The sequence below is a fragment of the Bicyclus anynana genome, chromosome 12 (genome assembly GCF_947172395.1).
Source record: "Bicyclus anynana chromosome 12, ilBicAnyn1.1, whole genome shotgun sequence".
NCBI classification, from domain to species: Eukaryota; Metazoa; Arthropoda; class Insecta; order Lepidoptera; family Nymphalidae; genus Bicyclus; species Bicyclus anynana.
This window is the reverse complement of record NC_069094.1, coordinates 4,607,984-4,633,732: the sequence shown is the minus strand read 5'-3', so window position 1 is coordinate 4,633,732 and position 25,749 is coordinate 4,607,984. Positions and strand designations below refer to the sequence as shown.

Genomic DNA, 25,749 nt, shown 5'->3' with positions numbered 1-25,749 from the left:
AACTGTAGAAGCAGTATGTTGGCGAGTTGAAGCTCATTATCCTAATTATATCTAAAACTAGTTGCTAAATAAAATAAATAACCATAATAAGCTTATGGAATAAAACAATGTAAATGCTATTTCAATGTACTTTATTTATTTTATGTTTTTTTGTTACCCGTATATTGGCGCAGTAAGGTGAAGTACGAATAAGATGTACTCATTATCTGAAAATTGAATATTTTACATAAGAAAAATAGTAAAAAAAAAAATTAAAACCGCATAGATAAACTCACGATGCCTGTAAAATATAATGTGTAAACTACTTATTCTTCAATGTCGTTGGCATTAGTAGCAGTCTTCTATTCTCAGATAGAAACACCACATTTTTCTTATGGTGATTTTTATTTTACTATGATTTTTGGTTTTTTTTTTTTAATAAGAAGACTCAACATTACGATAGGGTTTAATGTAGTTCAAAATATCATTTTATTAACATACATTTTCTATGGCTCTTTTTGATATATCTACGTACCTATACGTAACATAAAACTTAAGCAAAAAGATAAATATTCAGACTTGGCAAAAAAAGTGTCTTTGATGTGGCCAGTTCATAAGTAGATTGGTACCTACTTGCGTATACCTACTTATTGACATTGTAATGACCTAACGAGATAAAATTATCTGGCCATAAAAATAAATAAGGTTGAAATGTCTGTCAAGGCTTTTTCCAATACTCATGAGGTCAAAAATTCACATTCAATTATAACTTTTGTTGAATCAATTCAAGGCTACTCATTTTTTCTGTCTATTTTGACAGAAAAAAAAAATAACAATGAACATACATTACCTATTGTTTTAGGTTGTAATAGCGGCAACATTAATACATAATCTGTGAAAACCTGGCAAGCAGACAGGCAGAAGATTGTAATCCTCTGCCTGTCTGTCTATCGGCCTGTCTGCCAGTCTACCTGTTTGCCTATCAGCCTGTCTGCCTATCGGTCTGTCTGCTTGTCTATCTGTCCGCCGGTCTACCTGTCTACCTGTCGGCCTGTCTGCCTGTCTACCTGTTTGCCTATCGGCATGTCTGTCCACCTGTCTGCCTGTCAGCCTGTCTGCCTGTCTGAATGTTTGCCTCTCCGAATATCATAATTCCCACCATCAAAACTAAAATCGGAATGATACAATTTTGTATTGGTTATACAAACCGAGGAGAAAGTCTCGAGCTCCAGGTTGGGCAGCCCCGTGAACTTGATGCTGACAGGGAGTTGGGAGCGCATGATGACCAGCGTGATGTCTGCGCGCAGCAGCCGGCCCAGCGGCGTCTCGTGCCAACCGCTACTCCACATGGCGTCGCCCACGGAAAATGCCTGCCAGGATTTTTTATTTAATGGCAAGTTAGTCCTTGACTGCGATCATACCTTACGTAAAGTGACGATGCAGTCTACGATGGAAATGGACTTTCATTTCCATTACTTGGAAGAGGTACAAGTTCGTTTTACCCTCGATAATCCGTGAATTTACCCATAGCTCTAATAATCACATAAAACTTCTACGCCGCATCTTACCGGCGCTGGGTATCAAACCTCTCTTTGAAACCACAGCCCTAGTAACTGCATCTGACATGTCGTCAACAGAGTATGTATTTTAATGAGTCACATAATATTTAAAAGTCTATTAGCGACATTGCCGCCTTTTGTATATAATATTCTTTCTTCATAATATTTTTAGCAGAAGCTTCAAAAGTGGATTACAAAAATAAGAAAATCAATGTCGAACAAAGGTTTCACAATATCAAATGATTTACAGTATTTGTCAGGACAACTTAATTAACAAATCGAACTGTAACCAAAATAAGACCCTAGAATGACAGAGTATGACCTTGAGTGGATTCACGCACTTGTGAACGTTGAGTGTAGGGTTAAAGGCGCCTTTGACAGTTAACTGACACTCGCCTTTTGAACTGAAGTCACTCTCCCCGCCTACCCCAAGTAACCGATAAAGAATTACACAATAAGAAATGTGGATGGCTCGAAAGCCACCATCGTACTGAAGCCGACCGTACCCGATCGGTTGGCCGGATCGACTTGCGATATAAGGCACTCGTCCTTATATTGCAAGTCGATCCGGCCAACCGATCGCTACCCCTAGGGCCTCCGACCGTGGCTCTGGCTGGACATTCTACATATGCCCATACACATATAAAAGCGCGGCCCCTGGCCGCGCGCTCATTTTTGTCCCGGACTTCGGCCGAGGATTTGTGATAAGGCCTCCGACCGTGGCTTCGGCTGGGCATTCCACCCAAGCACATAAAACGCGCGGCCTACGGCCATGCACTCAATTGTATTTTTATTTATTTATTTATTTATTTATACTTTATTGCACAAAACAAAAACAATAACAAAGAAAACAAAGGAAACACACCGGCACACCGGCTTGTACACCGGCTATCGGCCGGGGGTTTGTGATAGAGCCTCTGATCGTGGCTTCAGCTGGAGATTCGGCTAATGCGGCCGTTCATGTTTTGAGTTACATTTTTGCAAAATGATTAATAGTCTATATATTCATATAACAGGCGATAATATAAATAGAAGTGGCGTAAGGGTTGAAAGGGTACATCGATATTCACGCGGATGAAGTCGCGGGCATCTGCTTGTTCTAATAATATGAGGTCTGAAACGTTACTTAGGCACCTTGTTTCTGAACAGTGTTCCGAGGTAGCACGGTATCCAGAGCTGAAGACACATCGCAATACCCAGCATTGCAAACATGACGTTCAATTTGCCGTGGTCTAACGACTGAAAACAGAATCTTTTTGAACAACAAAAAAAATCGGACATAGGTACCTACCTGTAACTTTTATTAATATACTAGCGGACCCGGTCAAGCTTCGCTTTGACTTAAGACTTATTAGGTACTTCTTCCCTACTCTACCTCTACCCCTACCCAAAAAAAAAAACTCCGTAGTCCGTAAGAACCATCCTCGTACTTCAAGGAGTATTCTAAAAAAAGAATTAGCGAAATCGGTTCAGACGTTCTCGAGATTTGCGCTTTGCAACACATATCATACATTCATTTTTATGTTATACATTTTTGGAGGAGGGCAGCAGACCACTATGTTTAGGGAGAAAAGCGCAATTAGGGATAGAAAATAATTTCAGAGAGCCGTGATAGCCCAGTGGACTTCGATTGCCTTCGATTCGGAGGGCGTAGGTTAGGTCCACGCTGGCCCAATGGACTATGGGTTGTTAATGATAACGATAACGACTATTTCAACTTATTTAACGTTTACTTTTCTTAAAGATAGGTAGGTACTTACTTCAGCTACTTGATATGCCGTCAAAGAAATGAGAAGTGAACTGAACATTACTTGGTAAACAATCGGCGGTCCGAAGATTGATGAAACTGCTTCGATAGACCTGTCAAATTTATTTTACAACAGCAGATTAATAAATTGAAAAAAAAAGTGCTGGCCTTAAAAAATATTTACTATACACTCCCATAATACCTCTTTACCTATGAAATTGCCGTTCTGCAATACTAGCCATTTCAAATCAAAATATTTTTTCTTTGGCTATGGATTCTAATTTCAAATTAATTTATTTTAAAAACATGGAATTCTTTTTCTAAGAGTAGTTTATTGATAGAGTTACATTTTCATCGCAATTCAGTCTTTTTAGTAATCATGGATACGTTGAAAATTCAAGTAAAAATTATGGAATATGAGTACCGTCGTGACAGAAACGCGGCACCAGCGGCACGCAACGTCTACGACGTTTAGGGAGGTTCACTACAAACCAATGCACCAACTGTTATTGGTTCGCTCGCTTCCGTTCTGGGAATTTCGACCTGCAAAATGAACCTCGCGGTCGTCTGAAGACTTTGGTTGAAAATGACGATTAAAGGCTATTGTGTAAGCTGATGATACACAATCTACGGCTGAATTAGCAGCAGCTTTCAATGTTAGCGTCAAAACAATATTGGTCCATTTGCGTCAAACTGGCAAGGTAAAAAAGGTCAACAAATGGTTGCCCCTATGAACTCAAAGATCGCCAGCGCAAAGTACGCGTCGAGACGTGCCTTGCACTGCTCAACAGACACACAAATGGACGAATTTTGAACCGCATGCGATGAAAAATAGATTCCATTTTTCCAAGCGCTCAGCAAGTTGGTTGGATCTTGGTTCAGCACCTAAACAATGCTCTAAACGAAAACTTACCCTTAGAAAAGTGATGGTCACTGTTTGGTAGCTCCAGTGTGATTCATCACAGCTTCTTACCAAACCGGCAATTTCGTAGGTAAGGACCTAATAACATAGTGTTGTTTAACAAATGAGAATATCTTTAGCTAGATTTGAATCCAGTGGGTTCTGAAGTCATAATTTAAGCTTTACATTTGACCAATAGTATTATAGTAACAAGTCATAATCAGCCTATTTTAGGCTGATTCGCATTTTTCGTGCAAAAAACATGAAAATTTTAAATTTCAAATTATTGTCTTTTTTTTTATTTTTTTCTAATATATTTAATATACAGCTAATCCTTTAACCTAATATGGATTCTACCTAATTCCTATGGATAACAAAGAAATTACAATGAAATTAGTATATAGGAATTCAGAAATCGACGGTAATAAGAACACTAGAGAGGGGAATGATTTTTGAGTCTACAAGTGAAGGAATACGAATAATAATTATCCATGCGAAGTAAATGATACAAAAATAATGATACAAATATATATACAAATATAGATACAAATATAATGATACAAAAATTTTGTCAGATAAAGATATATAATATGTAAAAAACTAAAATTACTTAAATGTAACAAATAAAATTATCTTTGGAAATACGAGATCAAAAATAAACTTCTTTCAGTGAAAACCTACACACATCAGTCTTAAAAAATATTAAGCTTGTTTTTAATATTTTAAATTAAAAATAAAATAACAAGAATTGTTATTAATTATATTAAATGGCTGAACTAAATAATGTCAAAATAAAGGCCTGTCTCCTTCCCTTTCTAAGTATAAGAAATCGTTAAAAATATTAAAAATCTATTAATATTTTCGAGAAATTACATATGAAATAGAAGTGCTTGAGCGGAAATTTAAACAAGAAAATAAAGAAAGAAACATTTTATTTGGCAAAACACAAAAAAGGAAATCATGACACATAAATACAAATAGAAAAATATTAAATATTACTATCAAATTTTGTGAGTGCCCCAGCTATCCGAACTAGTTAGAAACTGTATCTCAGAAAGCTGGAACTTCCCTACTATATATATAATCCAATCCTATAAATATTATCATAAAATTATGCCCTTGTACGTTGGTATTTGTGTGTGTGTAATTGTGTGTGTGTGTGAGTGATTATGTGTGTGTGTGTGTGTTTGCGGGTGTGTGTATGTGATTGATGATTTTATATTTACATAACATATACACTACAATGATGATGCTAGCAGTCAGCCTCTTGATATATCTATAGTCCTATATATTATGTAGACGGTTTGAGAAAGCGATTCAGATTATCTTAGAATTTGGAGTAATTCTTCTGTTTCCTCGTAAGAGCGGGTCTGCAACCATTTTGTTTAACAAGTTTTACACTGTTTGATGGTAAGAGGATAGATGTTAATGATTCTGTTTAACTTGTTATAAATTCTGGAACTAGAAATATAGAAATGCCTCCGAGCAACTTGTGTTCTGTGTTTGGTAGCGTGACATACTATGTCAGATCTTCTTTTGTTTAGATTATTATGAAAAGCTAGTGTTGAGTGTTTTCGTAAAACAGTCTGAAGAATATAAAGTTGACGAACTGTAAGCACATTACAATCCTTGTATAACTCTTGAGTAGAATATCTGTAGGGCTTTTAAGATGGCCCTTTGGGATCTCTCGATACGCAACATAGATGTCTTAGAGCTACACCCCCAAACAGTGATACAGTAACCAAGTATGGATTGCGGAAGAGCATAGTAAACGGTTAAAAATGTAGATTTGTCAGCAGATGTTCTCAGCTTACGGAAAATATGGCTCAGTTTTCTAGCTTTTGCAGTTATGTTACAAATGTGTAAGTTCAAATCAAAATTATCAATAATTATAAATGAAAAAAAATAGCAAGTGTTTTGAAATGACTTTTAGAAAACATTATCTTGTTCATCTGTGTCATCGCAAAACTTATTAACCAGTATTACATTATTCTTCTTTTCACATTTTATTCTATCTTTATTTTCTTTAGCCTTTTTTTTATTTACTTTTTTACACCTAATAAATTTTTCAAAGTCTGTTTGATGTGTATTTGTTTTCGTATTATCACGATTAACGTTTTCAATATAGAACTTTCTATTTTCCCAATCAGTCACGTCAATATCGGATAATATTTTGACTTTCGGTGAGTGTGGCCTATTTAAATAGTTGATTGTTATACAAGGGGCTAAAAAGATCCATTATATACGAGGTATTTTTAGGCTTTTACGCTTAAATAGAAACCGAGTTTATAATGGGTTTAGCCCCACGTGTTACACTCTGCTTTTCACTACGATTGCGAGAAAATAAAATAGTTTAGTACAATATTAAAAAAATTAAATGTACAAAGTCTACAATTTTGGATATTAAGGGAGATGCTTTTACTCAGTAACATAATTTCCGACTACTACTACTACTACTACTGTGAAGATGAATAATGAGTATGTGAGGTAAACGTAGGAGATAATAGTTTAACTCCTTTCGTAAGTGAATCCATTCGTTGTTGTTTTCTCCACTTATTAAATTTTTCGTAGGTAAGTTTAAGTAAATGCGTCGCGACTTTGATGGTAATAGATTGAAAATTTTATCCATCTCCAAATTAGGATCACCATTCTCACTAGATGAAGACAACAATATGAATTATTGTTGAAAAATATGTAAGTTACGGTCACAAATTTACAATGAATTTCGGAAAAAATCAAGTTAACACCAACTGTTTTTTAATTTCTCGCTTTTTAATTTTATTTTTTTTCTCATGAGAAAAAGACAAAGGTATTACACCGTAAAGGATGTCCCATGTCTACAAATCTCGCTCTATTCGCAACTCAATAAAAATTAAATAAAAAAATGAACGCATTCCACAGACAAGAACGCTGCATTTCATTCCAATTTAAAGATTCAATTTTAATATAATATTTAATAATTTCAATTCCAATCAGGGCCTTACCTATAATGATTCTATTTTCGAATAAAACCTCCTCCGTTTTATAGTAGGCTAGTACTTGGCTAGTACTCGAAACAGACAAGAATTAAAAAAACAAAATTACTTTAGCCCCTAGAGGCTGAAATGCTTATTTAGCCCCGCTGTGGAGTGGTAATATGACAGTGTTTTTGAGCAAGAGTAGTGAAAAATTGATTTTTAAAGCTAGTCGAAGGATCAAAATGTTCAGCTGGGATGACTTCTATGTCACTATTTGATGAAGAGTTATTTAATGATAGCTGTTGAATATCTTTCTCTTTCTTTTTCTTTACATAATAACGTTACGAATTTATTTTCCATGTTTTTCTTTTAATTCTTAATTGTCTAGGAGACGTATTTTCTGCACTTTGAATTTTATTCTGTTCTTTCTTTTAAGGTATCTTATTTTTTTTCCTTTTGTTTAGCATACTTTTCTGATTATTTCTGATATTTATTTTTTATACTATCAATCGCGTTCTTGTTTTTCCTTTAAAGTACGTAAGGTTTTTTTTTGGCATTGTCAACTTTTAAAAAATATATAAGTAATATAAAGTTCTTTAATACCTCGAGGTCATTTAAAAATACAAGAAATTAAAATTTATATTTAGAGCAATTTTTCAAAATAATCGATATTATTAACTTATTCTAAAATTAATTAAGTTATAATAACTGTAACTAGGTAAGAAACAAAATGGGTGCTGATTGCAGTCATCATGTGCATTTATACAAAAAAAATCATGAAATGTTTGATTATTTTTTGATTCTCATTACCATCGTTGTAACCTCATTACCATCGCCTAGTAAAAAAGATGGTAAACGAAAGAAATGAGGAAGAAGGTAATGAGATTTACTTCCTTTTTAATTTTTTTAAATTTTATGACAATATCTTTTTACTAAAAGATAAAGTACGCCTTTGTCGATGTTTAATGGATGACTGAGACCTTTGCCTCACCGTATGTTGAGGCCTCGCAACGTTTAAGCGAATACACACACTAATATTTCAATGTTCGTCCTAACCGATGGTAATGAAAGAAAAATTATGACAAACATTCATAAATTAAAATTTATACCTATTACTAACTTATCGTCATTTATTTTAGATTTAAAAGTTGGGTTTTTTAATATAGTTTATAAATATGGTTACTTGGATTTTATTTAGAGGTGATATTTTAAATTAAAATACAATAAAGTTTAAAAAGTTGTTTTTGGACACCGAAGGAAATGAGAATTTACACAGTTTATTGCGTTTTTTCTTATTAATTACTTTACTTACATACATAAATGTGACATGCAGGAAACCGTAATTCTGTTACGCTTTGTATTTATTTATCAAAGATGTGAATAAGGTATTTTTAACCGGACACGTAATTTGCACGAAAAATGCGAAACACCCTTTAACGGTCCACTACAGGGTCAGGCCTCCGTTCGTTTAGGAGAGGGGACAAGGAGCTCAGACCAACCACGCGGCTAAAAGTATGCAGGTTGGTGGACTTTTTTAAATCTCAGCACGGAACTGCATGGCATTACATCGTCGTAACTGCTTCTAGAGTATTCTCTTTCTTTTCCACCACTCGCCTTCGCTGGACAACATACGCGCAATCAGGCTAGCGGAGTCGGAGTGGCGGACTTATTGCTGATAATGTTAAATACATTAACGACCACTATCAGATGTTAATTATGGAAATCGATATAGACGGCTTAACGTGCTCTCCAAGGCACGGAGATGTAACATGATTCCGGGATGAGAGATTAACTGATATTTCTAAGGACGATTTTTTATATCGGCAAAGACTTAGCGTTCCGGTACCTCGTGTAGAAACCGAAGATTATGTGTTTTTAAGCCCGTTTTCATCTTGGATTGCATCATCACTTATCAGGTGAGATTGTAGTCAAGGACTAACTTGTAAAGAATAAAAAAGCAGAAAGAAAAACTGAGCATCTCGCAAATCTCTCAAATAGCTCGACCCAGAATTTGAAATTATGGTCATGATCGGCAACATAGGCTACCAATGGACCAAGACAGTAGGTAGGTACTTACTGAAAAACCAAATTATGCCATTTAACAATTCGTCTCATCCTGCTGTTCAGGATTGTTTGCACACCCATCCGACGAGGGTCATGTTTGGGCAATCGCACCACGCTCTCATCCAAACCGACGAACAGCACTTCGCAGTCGAAGTTGATCATACTCATCAGGTAATAGTGATGGAGCAGAATATGAAATAGTAAGTAGACGTATGCTAGAAAATTAGAATTCTCACAAATTACTAATTTACAGTGGCGTAACTATAGGGTGACAAAATGTTAAGACAAAGACACAGATGCTGTTTTAAAAGCGTGATTTTAGCTTTTTTAAACTAAATAATATTTACCTATTAGAAATACACATTTCAATGATCTAATATTAAAAAATAAACTTACCGCAGGCCGTTTGTATGACGATCAACATGAGAACTATCTCCCAAAACATGAAAATTTCGTAATTTGGGGTGCGATAAGGATCGTCTTCAGGCAGCCATATCGGAAAAATAAGGGGTCTAACTATATTTTCAGTTTGAGTTGCAAACAAACTTTGATACATAAGTATAGCTGAAAAAAATATAAAGAGAAGAATTTCAATATGATGACGAAACGCCAAAGCAATCGATTGTGACGATAAAGACTTGCGTCCCGTGTTCATCTAATTAAAAGACCTTTTGTCTTTGCTTTAATTAGATGGATAAGGATCTAACATTTAAATTTGGTCCAAAATCTAACAAGTGATCTTAGATCGAGCCAGGCTTCCAGCTTTATCAGAAAGGGTCTCTGGTTAATTTAAAAGATTAGGTACGTACTTACCTATTGTCGTTCCCAAGTAGGTTAAGTCAACAGATATGATAAACATGTACCACGCTAAGCATAGCTGCCATATCAGCAGTTGTCCTTTTAAAAACGTGCTTCTGAAATTATGAGAAATCAGTGGAAGTAGTTATTATTGTTTGTTTGTTTGTCACAGAAAGTTCGAATTCTTATTTCTTAAGAATCTTAAGTTCCAGAAAGTGTTCTTTGTATACCTATGTACCTGCAACATAACTTGAGAATTCTACTACTACTAACATTATCAATGCGAAAGTAAGTTTGTTTGTCTGTCTTTCTGTAATTCTGCCTGTCTGTCTGTCGGTCTATCTGTATTTATGTCTGTCTGTCAGTCTCTTACTTTTTCATTTTCATGTATGGAGATAAATTGACCGCTACTTTTATCCTAAAAAAATCCATGATTCTCAGTTTTTATAAAAAAAATAATTTCACGCGAACCGTGCTGTTGCTGATTTCCACTACTTAGTTAATAATTAAGAAGCACTCACCTATACTTCGACCCCAAACTGCAAATATACAGAAAATCCCTGTTCATAGAGTTAAGAATATCCACGATCTTCTGCCTATTTAAAATCATACTTGTATAAATCAAGGGAATGATAGTTAAAATGATGAAATAACAGAAACATTCTGTTGCAAACGAATAATCCTTCACTGCTACTCCGTGATAAATGAAAGTCGCTTCAAATGATGACGCCATTAATGTCATGGTACAGCTTAATACTGGCCAAATAAATCTGCAATAAAGAAATAAATTAAAAGCAAAAAACTTTTTTAAAAAGCTTTTTCGTTTCTCATACTCGGAAAGTAGTGTTGTTTTATACCGAGTATTGGGTTAAAAATGCTGCTTTCCTCCTAAGGAGGGAAAATCTCATATAAAATAATTCCCACCTAAGAGCCGGAATGAACTTTAAAATTAGAACTGCTGTCATCGTCTGTGAAGAGTTTTATGTTTTTTTTTTATTTGTCCCGAACTAAATTCGTTGACTATACATACAGCCTGTTCAGACGTCAATGAAGTTCTTGAGTTGAGTTTTATGTAAAAAATTAACTAATTATAAAAAAAATGCTGCGGCCACACAGCCAACTTAGCGCAAACTTTTTTAGTCTGAATTCTCATCAATATAAATTTAATCAACTCTAAACACAAGGTAGCTGCTGTGAACCGTAAACGAGGTCCCTTGACTCTCCTTCGTCTTCATCACCAGACCCCTAATCCTATACCCAGTCACAACCTATCTAGGTGGAAAGTTCTTATCAATACAAAATTATAAAGCCCAAACACAAGGTAGCTACTGTGAACCGTCGAGGAGTTCTCTTCACTGTCCTTCGTCTTCATCACCAAACCTTTAATACAGTCACAAGCAGTCTAGGTGGAAAGTTCTCATTAATACAAATTAGTCAAGTCCAAACACAAGGTCGCTACTATGAACCGCGGAGGAGTTCTCTTCACTGTTTTCGTCTCCATCACCAGACCCTTAATTTTCGATTCAAAAACAGACGCGATTCAAAAACACAATTATTTCTAAAATTCCAAGTCTTGCATTTGAAAATAGTCATCCTGACATGCTCTTTGGTACACTTTTCAGGACAATGGACAGAGAGTTTAGTAAAATTTTTAACTTTAAACGCATTAATGCTAGCCAAAAATTGAAGTTTAGCGAATGGACTACTGTAGCCATCTATAAAAGTACAGATAAATTGTACGAGTTGTACGAGGAAAAACAATATACTCAAACGCGAACTTATTTAGATTATGTAAAAAGTTACTCAAAAATTTTCAAACGTGTTTGTATTCTTGCGAAATCGTTACACATCAAACAGAGAATAATTGAGCCTGAGAACAAGATACAGACCACCTGGAATATAATTAATAGAGAATCAGGAAAAATCAAACCACTTGATATGAGTTTTGATTCACAAACAATGTACGATGCAATATAGAGTCGATTAAATGTCTGACAATTTTCCTCAAGTAACTGAGGAAATGATGTTTAAGGAAATACTACTTCATCCTTTACGTATGAATAAGTTTGATAAAAAATTTAGTGTCATGACTTTATGACTATACGTAACTCTGTTTTCCGATTGAAGATGCAATTTCAAAAAGTTGGTAATCGGATATTCTATACATACATCTCACAAATAAGTAAGTAATTTTTAAATAAACAATTTTAGTAATTTACGAGGCTAATTAACACAAAATAGTAAAGTTATAAAAAGAACCAAAAAGTTCTTGGACCAAACACTTAAACTCATGGAAGAGAGGCAAGAAATGAGATTACAGTCTTCAGCAGATGCGTCAAAATACCGACAAATCAGTAGACAGATCTCTAAGTCGCAAACCAGCGACTTGTGAAATTTCAATACCGAGCGTATTAAAAATGCGATTGAAAATAATCGAGGCTCGAAAGTTTTCGCCAGAGATCTGTCTATTGGACAGAGGCAGCTGACGCGTTTGAAGACCGAACACGGTAATCTAATTTCTTCCAAGCCCGAGTTATTAAGTGAGGTCGAGAAGTTCTATGGACAGCTATACACGACTACTCAGCAGCCTGTTGCCAATTTGGCTAAAGACCCCAGAGCCAAGTTGACCCGACACTATACCGAAGATATCCCGGACGTCAGCCTATACGAGATTAGTGTGGCTCTCAAACACCTGAAGAACAATAAGGCGCCAGGTGAGGACGGAATCACAGCAGAACTCCTGAAAGCGGGTGGAAAACCGATACTTAAAGTCCTTCAGCGATTGTTCAATTCCGTCATTCACGAGGGCACGACGCCTGAGGCGTGGCATAGGAGCGTGGTGGTTCTGTTCTTCAAAAAAGGTGACAACACCTTGCTGAAGAATTACAGACCCATCTCGCTGCTAAGCCATGTTTACAAATTGTTCTCGAGAGTCATTACGAATCGTCTCGCTAATAGGTTTGACGACTTCCAGCCTCCCGAACAAGCCGGTTTCCGAAAAGGCTTTAGTACCATAGACCACATCCATACGCTGCGGCAGGTTATACAGAAGACTCACGAGTATAACCAGCCACTTTGCTTAGCGTTTGTGGACTATGAGAAAGCCTTCGATTCGGTGGAAACCTGGGCTGTGCTAAGGTCATTGCAGAGATGCCGAATTGATTACAGGTATATCCAAGCGTTGAAGTGCTTGTACGAAAACGCCACTATGTCAGTCCGTATTCAGGATCAGACTACGAGGCCAATCCAGTTGCAGCGAGGAGTGCGTCAGGGAGATGTGATCTCTCCGAAGCTATTTACCGCCGCACTGGAAGACGTCTTTAAGCTTCTGGACTGGAGCGGACTTGGCATCAACATCAATGGCGAGTACATCACTCAACTGCGGTTCGCGGATGATGTAGTCATCATGGCACAGACTCTGGATGACCTTAGTACCATGCTCAATGACCTCAGCAGCGTTTCTCAACAGGTGGGCCTGAAAATGAACATGGGCAAAACAAAAATAATGTGTAATGCTCATGTATCGCTCCACCCAGTTATAGTTGAGAACGCTGCACTCGAAATTGTAGACGAATACATATACCTAGGACATATGATCCAGTTAGGTAGGTCCAATTTCGAGAAAGAGGTGAACCGTCGAATCCAACTCGGCTGGGCTGCATTCGGGAAGCTTCGCGACATCTTTTCGTCCGAAATTCCTCAGTGCCTGAAGACAAAAGTCTTCGAACAGTGCGTGTTGCCAGTGATGACCTATGGTTCCGAGACTTGGTCGCTAACTATGGGCCTCATAAGAAGGCTTAGAGTCACACAGCGGGCGATGGAACGAGCTATGTTAGGAGTATCTCTGCGCGATCGAATCAGAAATGAGGAGATCCGCAGAAGAACCAAAGTCACCGACATAGCTCAACGAGTTGCGAAGCTGAAGTGGCAATGGGCGGGGCACATAGTTCGAAGAGCCGATGGACGTTGGGGTCCCAAAGTGCTGGAATGGCGACCCCGCACTAGTAAGCGCAGTGTTGGCCGACCCCCCACCAGGTGGACTGACGACATCAAGCGAGTCGCAGGGATTCGCTGGATGCAGGCGGCTCAGTATCGTGATGTTTGGAAGTCCCTACAAAAGGCCTATGTCCTGCAGTGGACGTCCATCGGCTGATATATGATATGATATGAGTAAAGTTATATAGTAACACAATATTTACTTTTAGCAATTATACACTGGTTTGGAAAATAATTAGGTTTTTGTAATTCCGGGACATTTTAAATGTTCAGACATGTGCTTTTTCGAAATTGCATATTCAATTAAAAACCTTACAAGAGTGTTTTAACACATGGAATAAATAAACTTCTATACCATAAATTATTGAAGCCAAAACTCTAAAACTAGGTAAGGCGTCCATTTTCTAAAAGAAAATTTATTTTTTCTTTTAAATAGAACCCTTTTGCGGAGGTATAATTGTCAATTAATTGTCAAAAAGGTAAACACTGATATAGAGGTTGTTAATGCATTTGATGTTTTTTTCCAGAATGTTCCTATCTTGTTAACAGATTCACTGGATTCGTCTGCTATGGAAGCCCAGAGGCTATTAAGAGGCAACGTTAAAGAGTGCAACGTTCTTTTTGAATTTCACCACATATCAGACATTAAAAAAATCTTTCAATTTGTTAAAATTAAAAAGAACTGGAGATCTGTGGGGCATGTCTGTGAAAGTAATATCTAATATCTTTGATGCAAATTTAGCGCAAACTTCTTAATCGGAATAAGCCGCAACAATAACGTGGTGAGTTCCCTAAATAAAATTTAAAAAGTCGACATAAATTGGCGGGATACTAATTTGTTACATAACAGTGGAGTTAAAAAAAAATAGGTAATGATTAAAAAATATAATGACAATTATTTTTAAATATTAAATATTATATATATAGTATTTAATATAAAAAAAAATCTAAACTGAATTTTGTCTAAAGTTATTTCCGAACGACTATTTGCAGTCTCATTTCTTCTCGTGCTTTCTCTCTTTCTCTCTCCCCAAGATGGTGGATTAAACAAGACGTTTTTAAGGTGCATAGTGCTATCTAAAGGTTTATTTTAAAAACCATACAAATGTGAACCAGTAATTTTATATTGCAATAAGCAATATAGGTATTCCACCAAAGGAAAAGTGAATTCTATTATATTAGTGGTTCTTCGAGTAGGATGTAACGAGATTTTTACGTAAGTCATTCTCCTTAGAGAGAGCCGCCTAGCGTGGAGTAGTCACAACGTTGGTAAAGCAGTCGTTCAATTTGACGACTGCTTTACCGACGTTCCAAGAGCGGGCTAAATAAATAGACAATAATTATAATTTCCTCGTTATCATAATGAAATTTCCTCATATTCGAAATGAAAAGTAGAGTGTTTAACACGGGTAAAAGAATCAATTCCTACTCGGACTATAGCCGCACTATAGCCGCACGCAAATACCTCGGGAATTGATTCTTTCTACCCTCGGTTAACAATCAAAAAAAAAAAACCAGTTTTATTATTACCAACCAACATTGATGAAGGTACCTATATGTTACGGGACACGGACAATAGTCAAAAATGGTCTTAATTAAAATCAACAGTTACACGCAAACGAAGTGGCGGGCGTCCGCTAGTAGGTAGCTGTACCTTTAGATAGCAAAAAAAATCCATCAGCGACACAGGAAGAACTGAAGATGAAACTTAATACCTACCAAGCGTAGCTTAAGTGTTTTATGAGTATGGTCCGTAATACCAAACTTGTTTACAAACTGTTAAATAATAAATAATATCTAACCTCAGAGGAGACTCGGAATTATTAAAAAATATTCCATTTAGCATGAGACAAATTCTTAGTTGTGGATGAAATTTAAAAAGATCAAAAGGGCTGTCATAATCAAAGTAACTCTTCAGAAAGATATTCTTCAGACTTCGCACTACCATTTTTACACAATAATGGAAATCTACTCGTAAAATGTGTCCCTTTCAATCGTTACATTTATTGTCTAATCATATCGTGTGCTTGGTTCGATTAATTTCACCCTTATAATAATTGGCACACTTAATTTTAATATCTCAAAAGAATAATTACATTACCTTGGATATTACGGTCGTCCGTTCATTGGTTGTGCATTAAAAAATATGTCTAACTACTTACATACCTGCTTATTATACCTAGTTTATGGTAGGTAAGTGCAAGTAGTTGAGATCCGTGATAGCTGAGTGTATATAACCACTGCCTCCGATTCCTGAGAACACAGGTTCTTGATGACAAGTACGCTTTAATATGTAATAGATTCCCTCATCCCTTGCTACATAATACTAACGTTATGATTATGAACATACTAAATTATGAAAATACTAAATTTTTATTTTCCCAAATCTAAACACGCTAGTCTCGCTTTGTTTCAAAAAAAATATAAAAACCGTTCGAGCCGTTTCAAAGGATTTCGACCACAAACACTGTTTTATCAGTGTTCTTTGAATAAATCCAGAAAAAGGAATATGTTAGGTAGGCAAAGTCGAAGGTAATAATAAACATTTTATAAATAACAAAGCGTACGTACCTTAAAACTAGGCATTATTCATAAATGAGCATTTGGTCCTGTCTCACGATTAACTAGGAGTATAATTTAAGGATAATTAAGGTAAAGTAGCGCAATCATTAGATAACAATTACCTGCTTACATTAAAATCACAGTAGCATTATGCACTTATTATTGCGAAGCTTTTATTAAACCTTAATATTTTAAAATCTATCTAAACTTATAATAAAACTGTAACAGGTCAAATTCTGTGCATCGAAAACAATTTATGAAAATCGGTTCAGCCGGTAATGTCATTCATCATTATCAACCCACATTCGGCACACTGCTGAGCTCGAGTGTCCTCTCAGAATGAGAGGGGTTAGGCCAATAGTCACACACGCAGAGAATTAAAAAAATTCTCTGGTAAAACGATGTTTTTCCTTCACTGTTTTGAAATAACAGAAAGACACTTTTATTTTTATAGGTATGTATTTATGTATTGATAAATATCAAGTTTTCAAATGCATTGACGCTAATGTGACAAAATTTACAGTGAAATGAGTTTTATCATAAAAATCTCATTAACACTCTTTCTTTGATGATGTTGATGAGTTAATTTGTGTTTAAAACTTATTAAATGCGTGGATACAAAGTAAACTATATATATATATCAGTTGCAAGCCCAAAATTTCTTGCGGTTATGTATAATTGGCTATTGGATTCCGCCAGCTACTAAATGAAATAATTATGGATGCGAGTGTCTGTGATAAAGGCGAGAATTGAATTGCCACGAAAGGGAAGACTATACAGAGGAAAAAAATGGCATTTCCAAGAAAGTAGAGAAAAATAAAGATATTTACACAAATATACAGAGCAAATGTGAGTATTGCTCAAGCACGCGTTTAAGTCGTACGCATCTGCGCCTGATATACTCGTATGAATACGCGACTTCGTCCGCGTGAAATTATCATTTTTACTATCCCGAGGTCACTCAGCGGAATATTAAGTATTATAGGCCTGTGTTAATCAATAATAATGTAATATCTGTGCGGTGTGCCATTATTCGTCTGAATAGTTCTTGCGTGAAAGATCCATACACTTTCGCATTCAATTTTATGTAGGAAGGATCTGTGTTTACTTGTAAAGCTGTGATCTGTGGACGTGGTTATTATTTTGTTTTTGACCAGTGATTCTTTGATTTTATTTCTGTTTTGAGTTTTATAGTTTCACTGCTATCTTGCTAGTTTTTAGAGATCCGTAGTCAATAAAGAAATCGTATTGCCATATCGGTCTGTTCGCGGTTTAGTTTAAAGTCTCACAGTCTTAGAAAGCAGTGTAGTGGGTTTAATATATGAAGTACGCGAACAAAGTGGTTAAATAACACCTGATAATATTTCTCCTCTAATAGTAAAGCAGCGATGATTTTTTTTTCGGTTCTCCCGTGGTATGTGTTCATTGGACAGGTGCAAAAATGTCAGCAAAAATAAACTTACTATTAAAAAATGTTTTAATAGCTAGTTTTCGTTAGTTTTTCCTCTCTCTCAGCTAAATGATTGTTTATGGATATTTTAATTATAATGAAATTATTACAATTATCACACTTAACTAAGGCTTACAAAATAAATACTTATTAATGCCTCAAGCTCCGGTAACCGGAAAAATAAAATAAATATATACTTACAGTCGCTGTACTTTGTCCTTTTGTGTACTTTGCACAAAATAAAAAATCTCCAAATAGGAAAATGTGACGTACTCATAGGTACAAGTACGGAACACTGTGCGTGGGCCGACACACACTTGGCTGGTTCTTTTTTTTGTTTGTTACGCTTTCGCGTCTTAACTACTCAACCGATCATCATGGTAATTTTTATACATATTGTCCGTAAAGAAATATTCATAGTATCTATCCCAAGACAAGAATAGTCTCAATAGCTCAACGGTAAGAGCGGTCGGACTCATCACCGAGGGGTGGTGGTTCGATCCCCGCCCCGTTGGTCCATTGTCGTACCCACTTCTAATACAATATTTCCCGACTAGTTGGATGGAAATGGGAATATTAGTCATATTTAAAAAAAAGAAGAAAAATATTCTTTTTTAAAAAAAAAGAAGAAAAATATCTTTCACTCGAAAAATATGTAATTATGAAAATTGCAGTCAATAACTCGTCATTACTTATTTAATCAGTAGTAGAGCTTTTTGGATAAAGCTTGTACGGAAAAGTATTCCTCAACTTTTTTTTTTTCTTTTTCTCAATACAGTCTGCAGTTTCAGCATTACTAACTTGTGCGATTTTTGACAAAGAATCGAGACGACCGATTTTATTAATTCTTATAAAATCGGTCCCAGTGTTTGGACTTTAGAGCGTCAAAGAAACAAACGTACAAAGACTGATAAACACACAATCCTGCGTTTCACAGTCGGGTAATAATAATTATTCACCGACATTTATACATATAATAAAATGATAGCATCAATTCATGATAATAACGGACGTACGTGACTATGGGTCTGCAATTGTCACACTTACCTCATATTATGAAGGTTGAAAGTCCGCCTACTCTCCTGCAATAGTAAAAAATCTATGAAGTTTAGATCGTTGTGGTTTTGGAAGGAAGCAGGTTTCAAGGGTTCAGAAGCTGAATCATCCATGCCTATTTTCCTCGGCATAATTTGAAAAATCATGGACCCAGTCGCCGGTCTTCGAAAACTTCGCATCAAATCTTCGAAAAACACCGTTAAAGGTCACGAAGCTAAGAGTCTGGCGACTGGAGACATGATTCGTCATGATATCCCGTAGAAAATATAAAAAAAAATTACGTTTTAAACTTAGACAATTAAGGTTTTCTTGATTTTCAAGCGATTTAGCGGTATTATTTCCGGTACGTCATGTAGAAACCGAGAGGGGTGTTGACATTCATTCTCCTTCTAACGAGTTAGCCCGCTTCCATCTCAGATTACATAATGAGCAAACTTGTAAAGAATTAAATAAATAAGATCTAAACTCTCGAAAACCTGCTTCCTTCCAAAGCCACTACGATACATACTCAATAATTATTGTATACTGTACTTCATTATCAACCCATATTCGTCTCACTGCTGAGCTCGACTCTCCTCTCAGAATGAGAGGGGTTAGGCCAATAGTCCACCACGCTGGCCCAATGCGGATTGGCAAACTTCACCGAGCAGAGAAATTTCTTAATTCTCTGGTGAGCAGGTTTCCTTCACCGTTTGAGACACGTGATATTTAATTTCTTAAAATGCACACAACAGAAAAGTTGTGGGGGTGCATGCCCCGGATCGGATTCGAACCTACGCCCTCCGGAATCGGAGGCAGAGGTCATTTCCACTAGGCTATCACGGCTCACTAGGACGGACAAACAGCCTTCCTAAATAGAGGTAAGTGTGGTTATTGCAGATATGTTTTCGATACACGTAATACACGTTTTCACTGATGCACGTTTTAGCAAATGAGGATTATGATTATCTTCGCATATAGGTACATATAGATAAGTAGTACCTGCTATACGATTCATTAAAAATGCATGGATAGATTGATGATTGATATGAAATATCATTGAGATTAGACAGTCGTCACATACCGATATCTGCGTAGAATACACGCTATGCAATGATGACATCCTCGTTTGGAACTACTATGATCACTAGCGCCGCCAAACAAAATTCCGGTGTAAAAAGTAAGGTTGTCAGTGTTATTAGCACATGAGGTTGTACCTTGCATGCCCTGCAAAATATTACTTTGTTGATATGCAATCTCAGACTAATTAGATAAAGACCTGCCTCGCAAGACATTATTTTTCTATCAACGTATATGATCAACGATCTTATGCGATTATAAACACTGTCTCTAAAGAATCGATGTTTCATAGTTTAAAATTGTGTCCGTCGGTTAAAAACCTCGGTAAAAATACCTTTTTATGTAGTTATATGGTGTAAAAAACGAACAAAAACTGCTAGTTTATTTTAAAATATGTATGAAATCTAAGCTAGTTTTCGTTAGAAAATGGCAGAAAATTTTGTTCGTGAATTTGGGTGCGATACTAGTCCTTATGTATTTAGTCTGAGTATGCAATGGTTATCCACTTATCGTCAGACCTTTTAAGTGTATACTTCAGTTCAATAGACCTTAATTATCATAATAAGATTTCTATAGAATTGACGAAGGAACTGACACGCACGTGTGTTCTGTAAAAGCAGTGCCGGGTTCAGGGTGGGGTGGGGGTTGGTCGCCCAGGGCGCCCCACGCGCCATATTAACTAAAAGATTTTCTTTAACTTATAGCAAGTACATTCAAACATACGTTTAGTAGATATTTTGATTCCAAAATACAGAACTCTCAAAATCAAACTGAAAACTCTGCAGTAGTTTTTTTTAATTTTTAAGTTAAGTAGCATATTTTGATTAGGTGCTTAGTGATAATAATAACAATTTTTTTTGTAGTTAGTCAATTGATAAAAATATAAATTAATAAATCTTCTTCTTCTTCTTAAGGTGCCTCTCCGACTAGCGAAGGTTGGCAGTCAGTTTTTTGAACTCGTCTCTATCTTTCGCGAGGCGAAATAATTTTGCGGCGCTCGCGATCCCGGTCCACTCTCGGATGTTTCTCAGCCAAGACTTCTTCCTGCGACCAACGCCTCTTTCCCATCAAAATGAGCTGTAGAAGCTCGTATCTCTCGTGTCGTAGCACGTGCCCTAGATACGCGACTTTTCTCGTCTTGACGGTCTGCAAAAGTTCACGCTTCTGATTGACGCGTCGCAGAAATTCGGCATTCGTCACTTTGTGAATCCAATAGAAAATAAATATATCACACTGAGTTGTTAATTCATAGCCCTATCTCAGTTATTAAGATTAACTTAATTTATTTTTGTGTTCACAAGAGTAGGTACCTACATAACTTCAGAGATTCGTTTAGATACATTAGTCAAAGGAGGTGTCATTACCTGTCCTACTTGAGATTTACAATTCGAGATGATTAGGCGAAATACACGAAAAATACGACAAAGGCACTTGCGTCTAATGATCTCTATACTTAATAGCCGACATAATGTTTAGATAGGTCGCTTTTAAAGTGTTTGTGAGTCGCTGCGTAATCAGTTGCCGCCCGCTCTTCACCACAATGATTGGTGTGATAATAACGATATTGCTCGTTGCGATTTTGTGCGCGAAGTTTTACAAAAATGCATACATACGGCCCGGAGAAAATTTCCCACCCGGTGAGTGTTATAATTTTTTTTATACATCAGTGAAAATATCTAACAAAAATAAGAAAAAGAAGAAGAAGAAATATACTTTATTGTACACTAAAAACAAAAATAAACAATAACTTACAATAAGACTTAGAAACTAATGTACAATTGGCTGTCTAATCGCTAAAGAGCGATCTCTTCCAGACAACCACTGTGGAAGAGTAAAATATAAGCACATATTCGAGGGTATACAAAAATAAGACAAAGTTAAGTAATATAAATACATTTTCCTAAATACATAATTAATATATACATACAGACTATACTATAATACATACATACAAAATAAGTTTACAATGTATATCCTGACCACTGTAGAATCACATTCTAAAAAGCAAGTAACAAAGAAAGCACTACAAATAACAGACGTCCGATAGTCCGTTCGCGTGAAATTTTGTTTATCCCACTGCGGGAACGATGGATTTTTACCGGGATAAAAAGTTTAGCCTATGTGTGTACCCATTCAAAATTTCATCCAAATCGTGTCAGTAGTTGTGGTGTCACAAACAGACACAATTACACACACTCACAAACTTTCGCCTATATAATATTAGTGTAAAATATTTGTACTTAAGTTCGTATTTAGTCGTGCACTTATATCCTTGAGACGTGTCAATTGATTTTATTTAACTATCAAACAAAATCACACCTCTATTTAACCTGACATATTTGAACAACCATTTATTTATATACATACTTCTCAACAAAAAACAGTCCGCGAGTAGGTACTGTTCAGGTGGACTGTTTCGATTTTTTTGATGAGAAGTATACGCCCAACAGACGCCCAACGTTCATCTGCGAGAAAATCAGTTTATGGATTCATCCCCTTTCTAACGTCATTATACTTTAATTGACGATATTCAATGTACCATTTGAATAAATGAAAATACGAAAATACCGTGAATGAAAAATGACAGATACTCATAAAGAATAAACCCCTAATTAAACTCCACAGAGGTGGAATTTTCAAAATTCTTGATCACATTATTTATGTACCCAGTTAGTAGTAGATCAGTTTATAATTTTAGGCAAATTTTCAACCCCTTTTAGTCTTTTAGGAGAAAAAAAATTCTCAAGTAACATTTTATTTAACAGTTATCTGATTAACAGATATATGATTAATTTACCAATTTACATAAATAGGTATCAATTGGTAAATAAAGGATTTTTCCGGAAACTTTCAAACTATATGCATTCCCTTCTATATACTCGTATGTATTCTGTTCATTACAAAATTCATCAAAATTCATTAATATTCCGGTGACAAAGTAGACAGACAGACAGTATTCGCATTTATAATATTAGTATCGATTGTATATATCTAAATGCCTATTTATAAATCTAGGTAGTGAGGTGATTTAGATATGTGTATTTACCATTTAGATATGATATTATCTACATAGATAATATTTATATAATAAGAATTTTAACCAAAAACGCTGGGTCAATCGATCAACGACAAAGTAGCACTTTTATGTTAAAACGTAAAAAAAACAGCAGTTGTTTCATTTAATTTTACAGTTACTAAAATTATTATCTCCAATTTACACACGTGTTTGTAAACGTGAATATAATTCTCGTGTTTAGATAATACTTATAACCTCGTTCGATTTTTATGTCAATGTTTATAACAATATTACATACGCAGTTTTATTATGCTTTATTAACCTTACTAACGAACCCCGAGTTCGTGTGCGTGAAATTCAGCATCCTTTTTAAATTATAAGTATTGAATTATAACCGACATTCAATCCTTGTTTAACGCCATAGAAATTAAATTTTCAAAATGTTTAATAAAACCAGTGTTTCTCCTTCATTTATACTGTGAAGGAGTTGAAATTTTTATTAATTTTGCAACTTGCTCCAACCCTCAACTAATCACCAAATATCTCCAAAACTCATCAAAATTAAAAAAAAATACCGTGATAAGTAACCGACATATATACATACCTTCTTATTTATAATATTAGTTTTGCTTTGCTTATTTTTTTATACTAAAGAGATATACATTATGTAATCTGTTCAGTAGTAGCTGATGTTAGTTATGTCTTCAATCATTATTTTTTTGTAGCCTAGCTTACTTTTGAAAGAAAGAAAGAAAATTATTTTATTTGGACACACACACACACATAATACACAAAAGACAACAAATACCTAAAACAAAAGAAAGAAATTTTAAAAATATAGTAAACTAATAATTTAAAGATATTAAAGTAATGATTAAATTATATAGTCTTATTACTAGAAAAATGTTGAATGTGCAAGTGGTCATAAGAGGAGAGGGAGGCCAAAGAAGAGATGGTTGGATTGTGTGAAAGAGGACATGTGTGTAAAAGGAGTGGATGATGAGTTGACGAGTAATAAAGACGAATGAAAATTAAATTCAAAAAAATGATGCGTGTGGTACCAAAATGGTCACCACTCAGCATGTGCTACGCTAGTGACGGATGCATCAGCGCAGCGCTGGTCTTCTGTGGAGCTATGTGGTGACTTTTAAGTTTTTACTGTCTGAATACAAAATATATTCTTTCTTGTCTGTACGGTGCAATCATTACTCTAGAGCCCTGTAGTACTTGTAAGCGCCTCTTCAAAATGGAATAGATACAAAATGTTATAAAATAAATAACAAGCTTATAAAAAAGTTATGTCAGAAAAATATTAAAATTGAAAAAAAAATCGACTTTCATACTAACTCGTTCAGGTCGATTATTTTGTATGGACAGTCCGCCTCTGACTTCAATTGATGATGATGATGAGAACGCCCCCCATGATTTGTCTGACAATATGCACAAAGGCTTCAAAGTCTGAAGTGTACCCGATTGTGACTGGCATAACCGAAATTCGTTATTAAAGTCCGGTTGCATGACTTGCAGTAGGTACTTATACCTAGCTGTCCACGACTTGTGTGTGATATACATAAGAAGTTTCGTATTTCGTGAGGAGAAATCACAGATTAATCAATAATCTTAAGATTACGTACGGAACATGTATCCGTGACGGATACGACACCGTCATTAATTCAAAAACGAATACGTTCTCTTATCAGTCGATACGAACCGTCGATCGCTCGCATCAGTAATTTTTAATAATAATCAAGAAAAATGGCGCCTTATGTTTTTAATCGACTTCAAAAAGGAGGAGGTTCTCAATTCGGTCGGTATTTTTTTTTTTTTTTTTTTTTTATGTATGTACACCGATTACTCAAAGACGCCTGGACCGATTTCAAAAATTCTTTTTTTGTTTGAAACGGTATAGTCCCCATTTGGTCCCATTGCCATCATGTCAAGATCTGATGATGGAATCCTGGAGAAATTGAGGGGAACTTTCGAAAATTATATGGGTGTCTAGTGTGTTCGTATATTTTTCCATTTAATACTTTTAAGCACTACAATTTCATGAAGGTTTAAAATCGATCTGATGATGGAGCCATAAAACAGACGAGGGAACTCCTCGGCGATTTACATCAGTTACCTTGTGTTTGGGCTTGATTAATTTGTATTAATGAGAACTTTCCACATAGATAGGTTGTGACTGTCATTTAGGGGTTTGGTGATGAAGACCAAGGACAATTAAGGGAACTCCTTAACAGTTTACAGTATCTACCTTGTGTTTGGCCTTGATTAATTCGTATTGCTGAGAACTTTCTACCTAGATGAGTTGTGTCTGTTATTAGGGGTCTGATGATGAAGACCAAGGTCAATTAAGGGAACCCCTTAACGGTTTACGGTAGCTACCTTGTGCTTGGGCTTGATTAATTTGTATTGCTGAGAATTTTGTACCAAGATGGGTTGTGACTGTCATTAGGGGTCTGATGTATTCGTTTGAGATTAAATTTTACACTAAAAATGGAAAAATAATAAAAATTTTCATAAAAAAAATACAACCGACTTCAAAACCTAAAAACGTACCCACTAAACTAAAAAGTGAAAAATAACATCATAATATGTTCTA

General features: G+C 35.5%; 2 protein-coding genes across 3 annotated transcripts in view; one reads left to right on the top strand and one right to left on the bottom strand.

Annotated features, from left to right (window-relative positions):
* Positions 1-114: 114 nt before the first annotated feature.
* Positions 115-19,182, bottom strand: LOC112048524 (odorant receptor 13a). The gene is made up of 9 exons (XM_052884795.1): positions 19,061-19,182; positions 10,527-10,775; positions 10,021-10,121; positions 9,604-9,771; positions 9,221-9,422; positions 3,299-3,398; positions 2,673-2,777; positions 1,188-1,349; positions 115-206 (listed from the first exon to the last, which is right to left on the bottom strand). The coding sequence occupies exons 1-9, from the start codon at positions 19,180-19,182 to the stop codon at positions 141-143; spliced, it is 1,275 nt and encodes a 424-aa protein (XP_052740755.1). The 3' UTR covers positions 115-140.
* LOC112048506 (probable cytochrome P450 304a1) overlaps positions 15,026-25,749 on the top strand; it is a 48,038-nt gene continuing 37,314 nt past the window's right edge. Inside the window, exon 1 of one of the 2 annotated variants that reach the window (XM_052884750.1) lies at positions 15,026-15,217. Coding sequence is in view for 1 of the 2 variants with exons in the window: in XM_024086039.2 (XP_023941807.1) it covers positions 21,669-21,765 (97 nt within the window). In the remaining variant the exon portion in view is untranslated. Of the gene's footprint in view, positions 15,218-21,432; positions 21,766-25,749 lie in introns of those variants that run through there. The other variant, XM_024086039.2, reaches the window with a different exon arrangement.

Bases quoted from the DNA above. Each gene is read 5' to 3' on its own strand.
- LOC112048524 (XM_052884795.1), bottom strand. From the start codon at position 19,182: ATGGATGATTCAGCTTCTGAACCCTTGAAACCTGCTTCCTTCCAAAAC. The intron at 10,776-19,060 runs GTAAGTGTGACA...TCTTTATTGCAG, and splicing joins TTCAACCTTCATAATATGAG to ATTTATTTGGCCAGTATTAA. The intron at 9,772-10,020 runs GTAAGTACGTAC...TATTTTTTTCAG, and splicing joins CTACTTGGGAACGACAATAG to CTATACTTATGTATCAAAGT.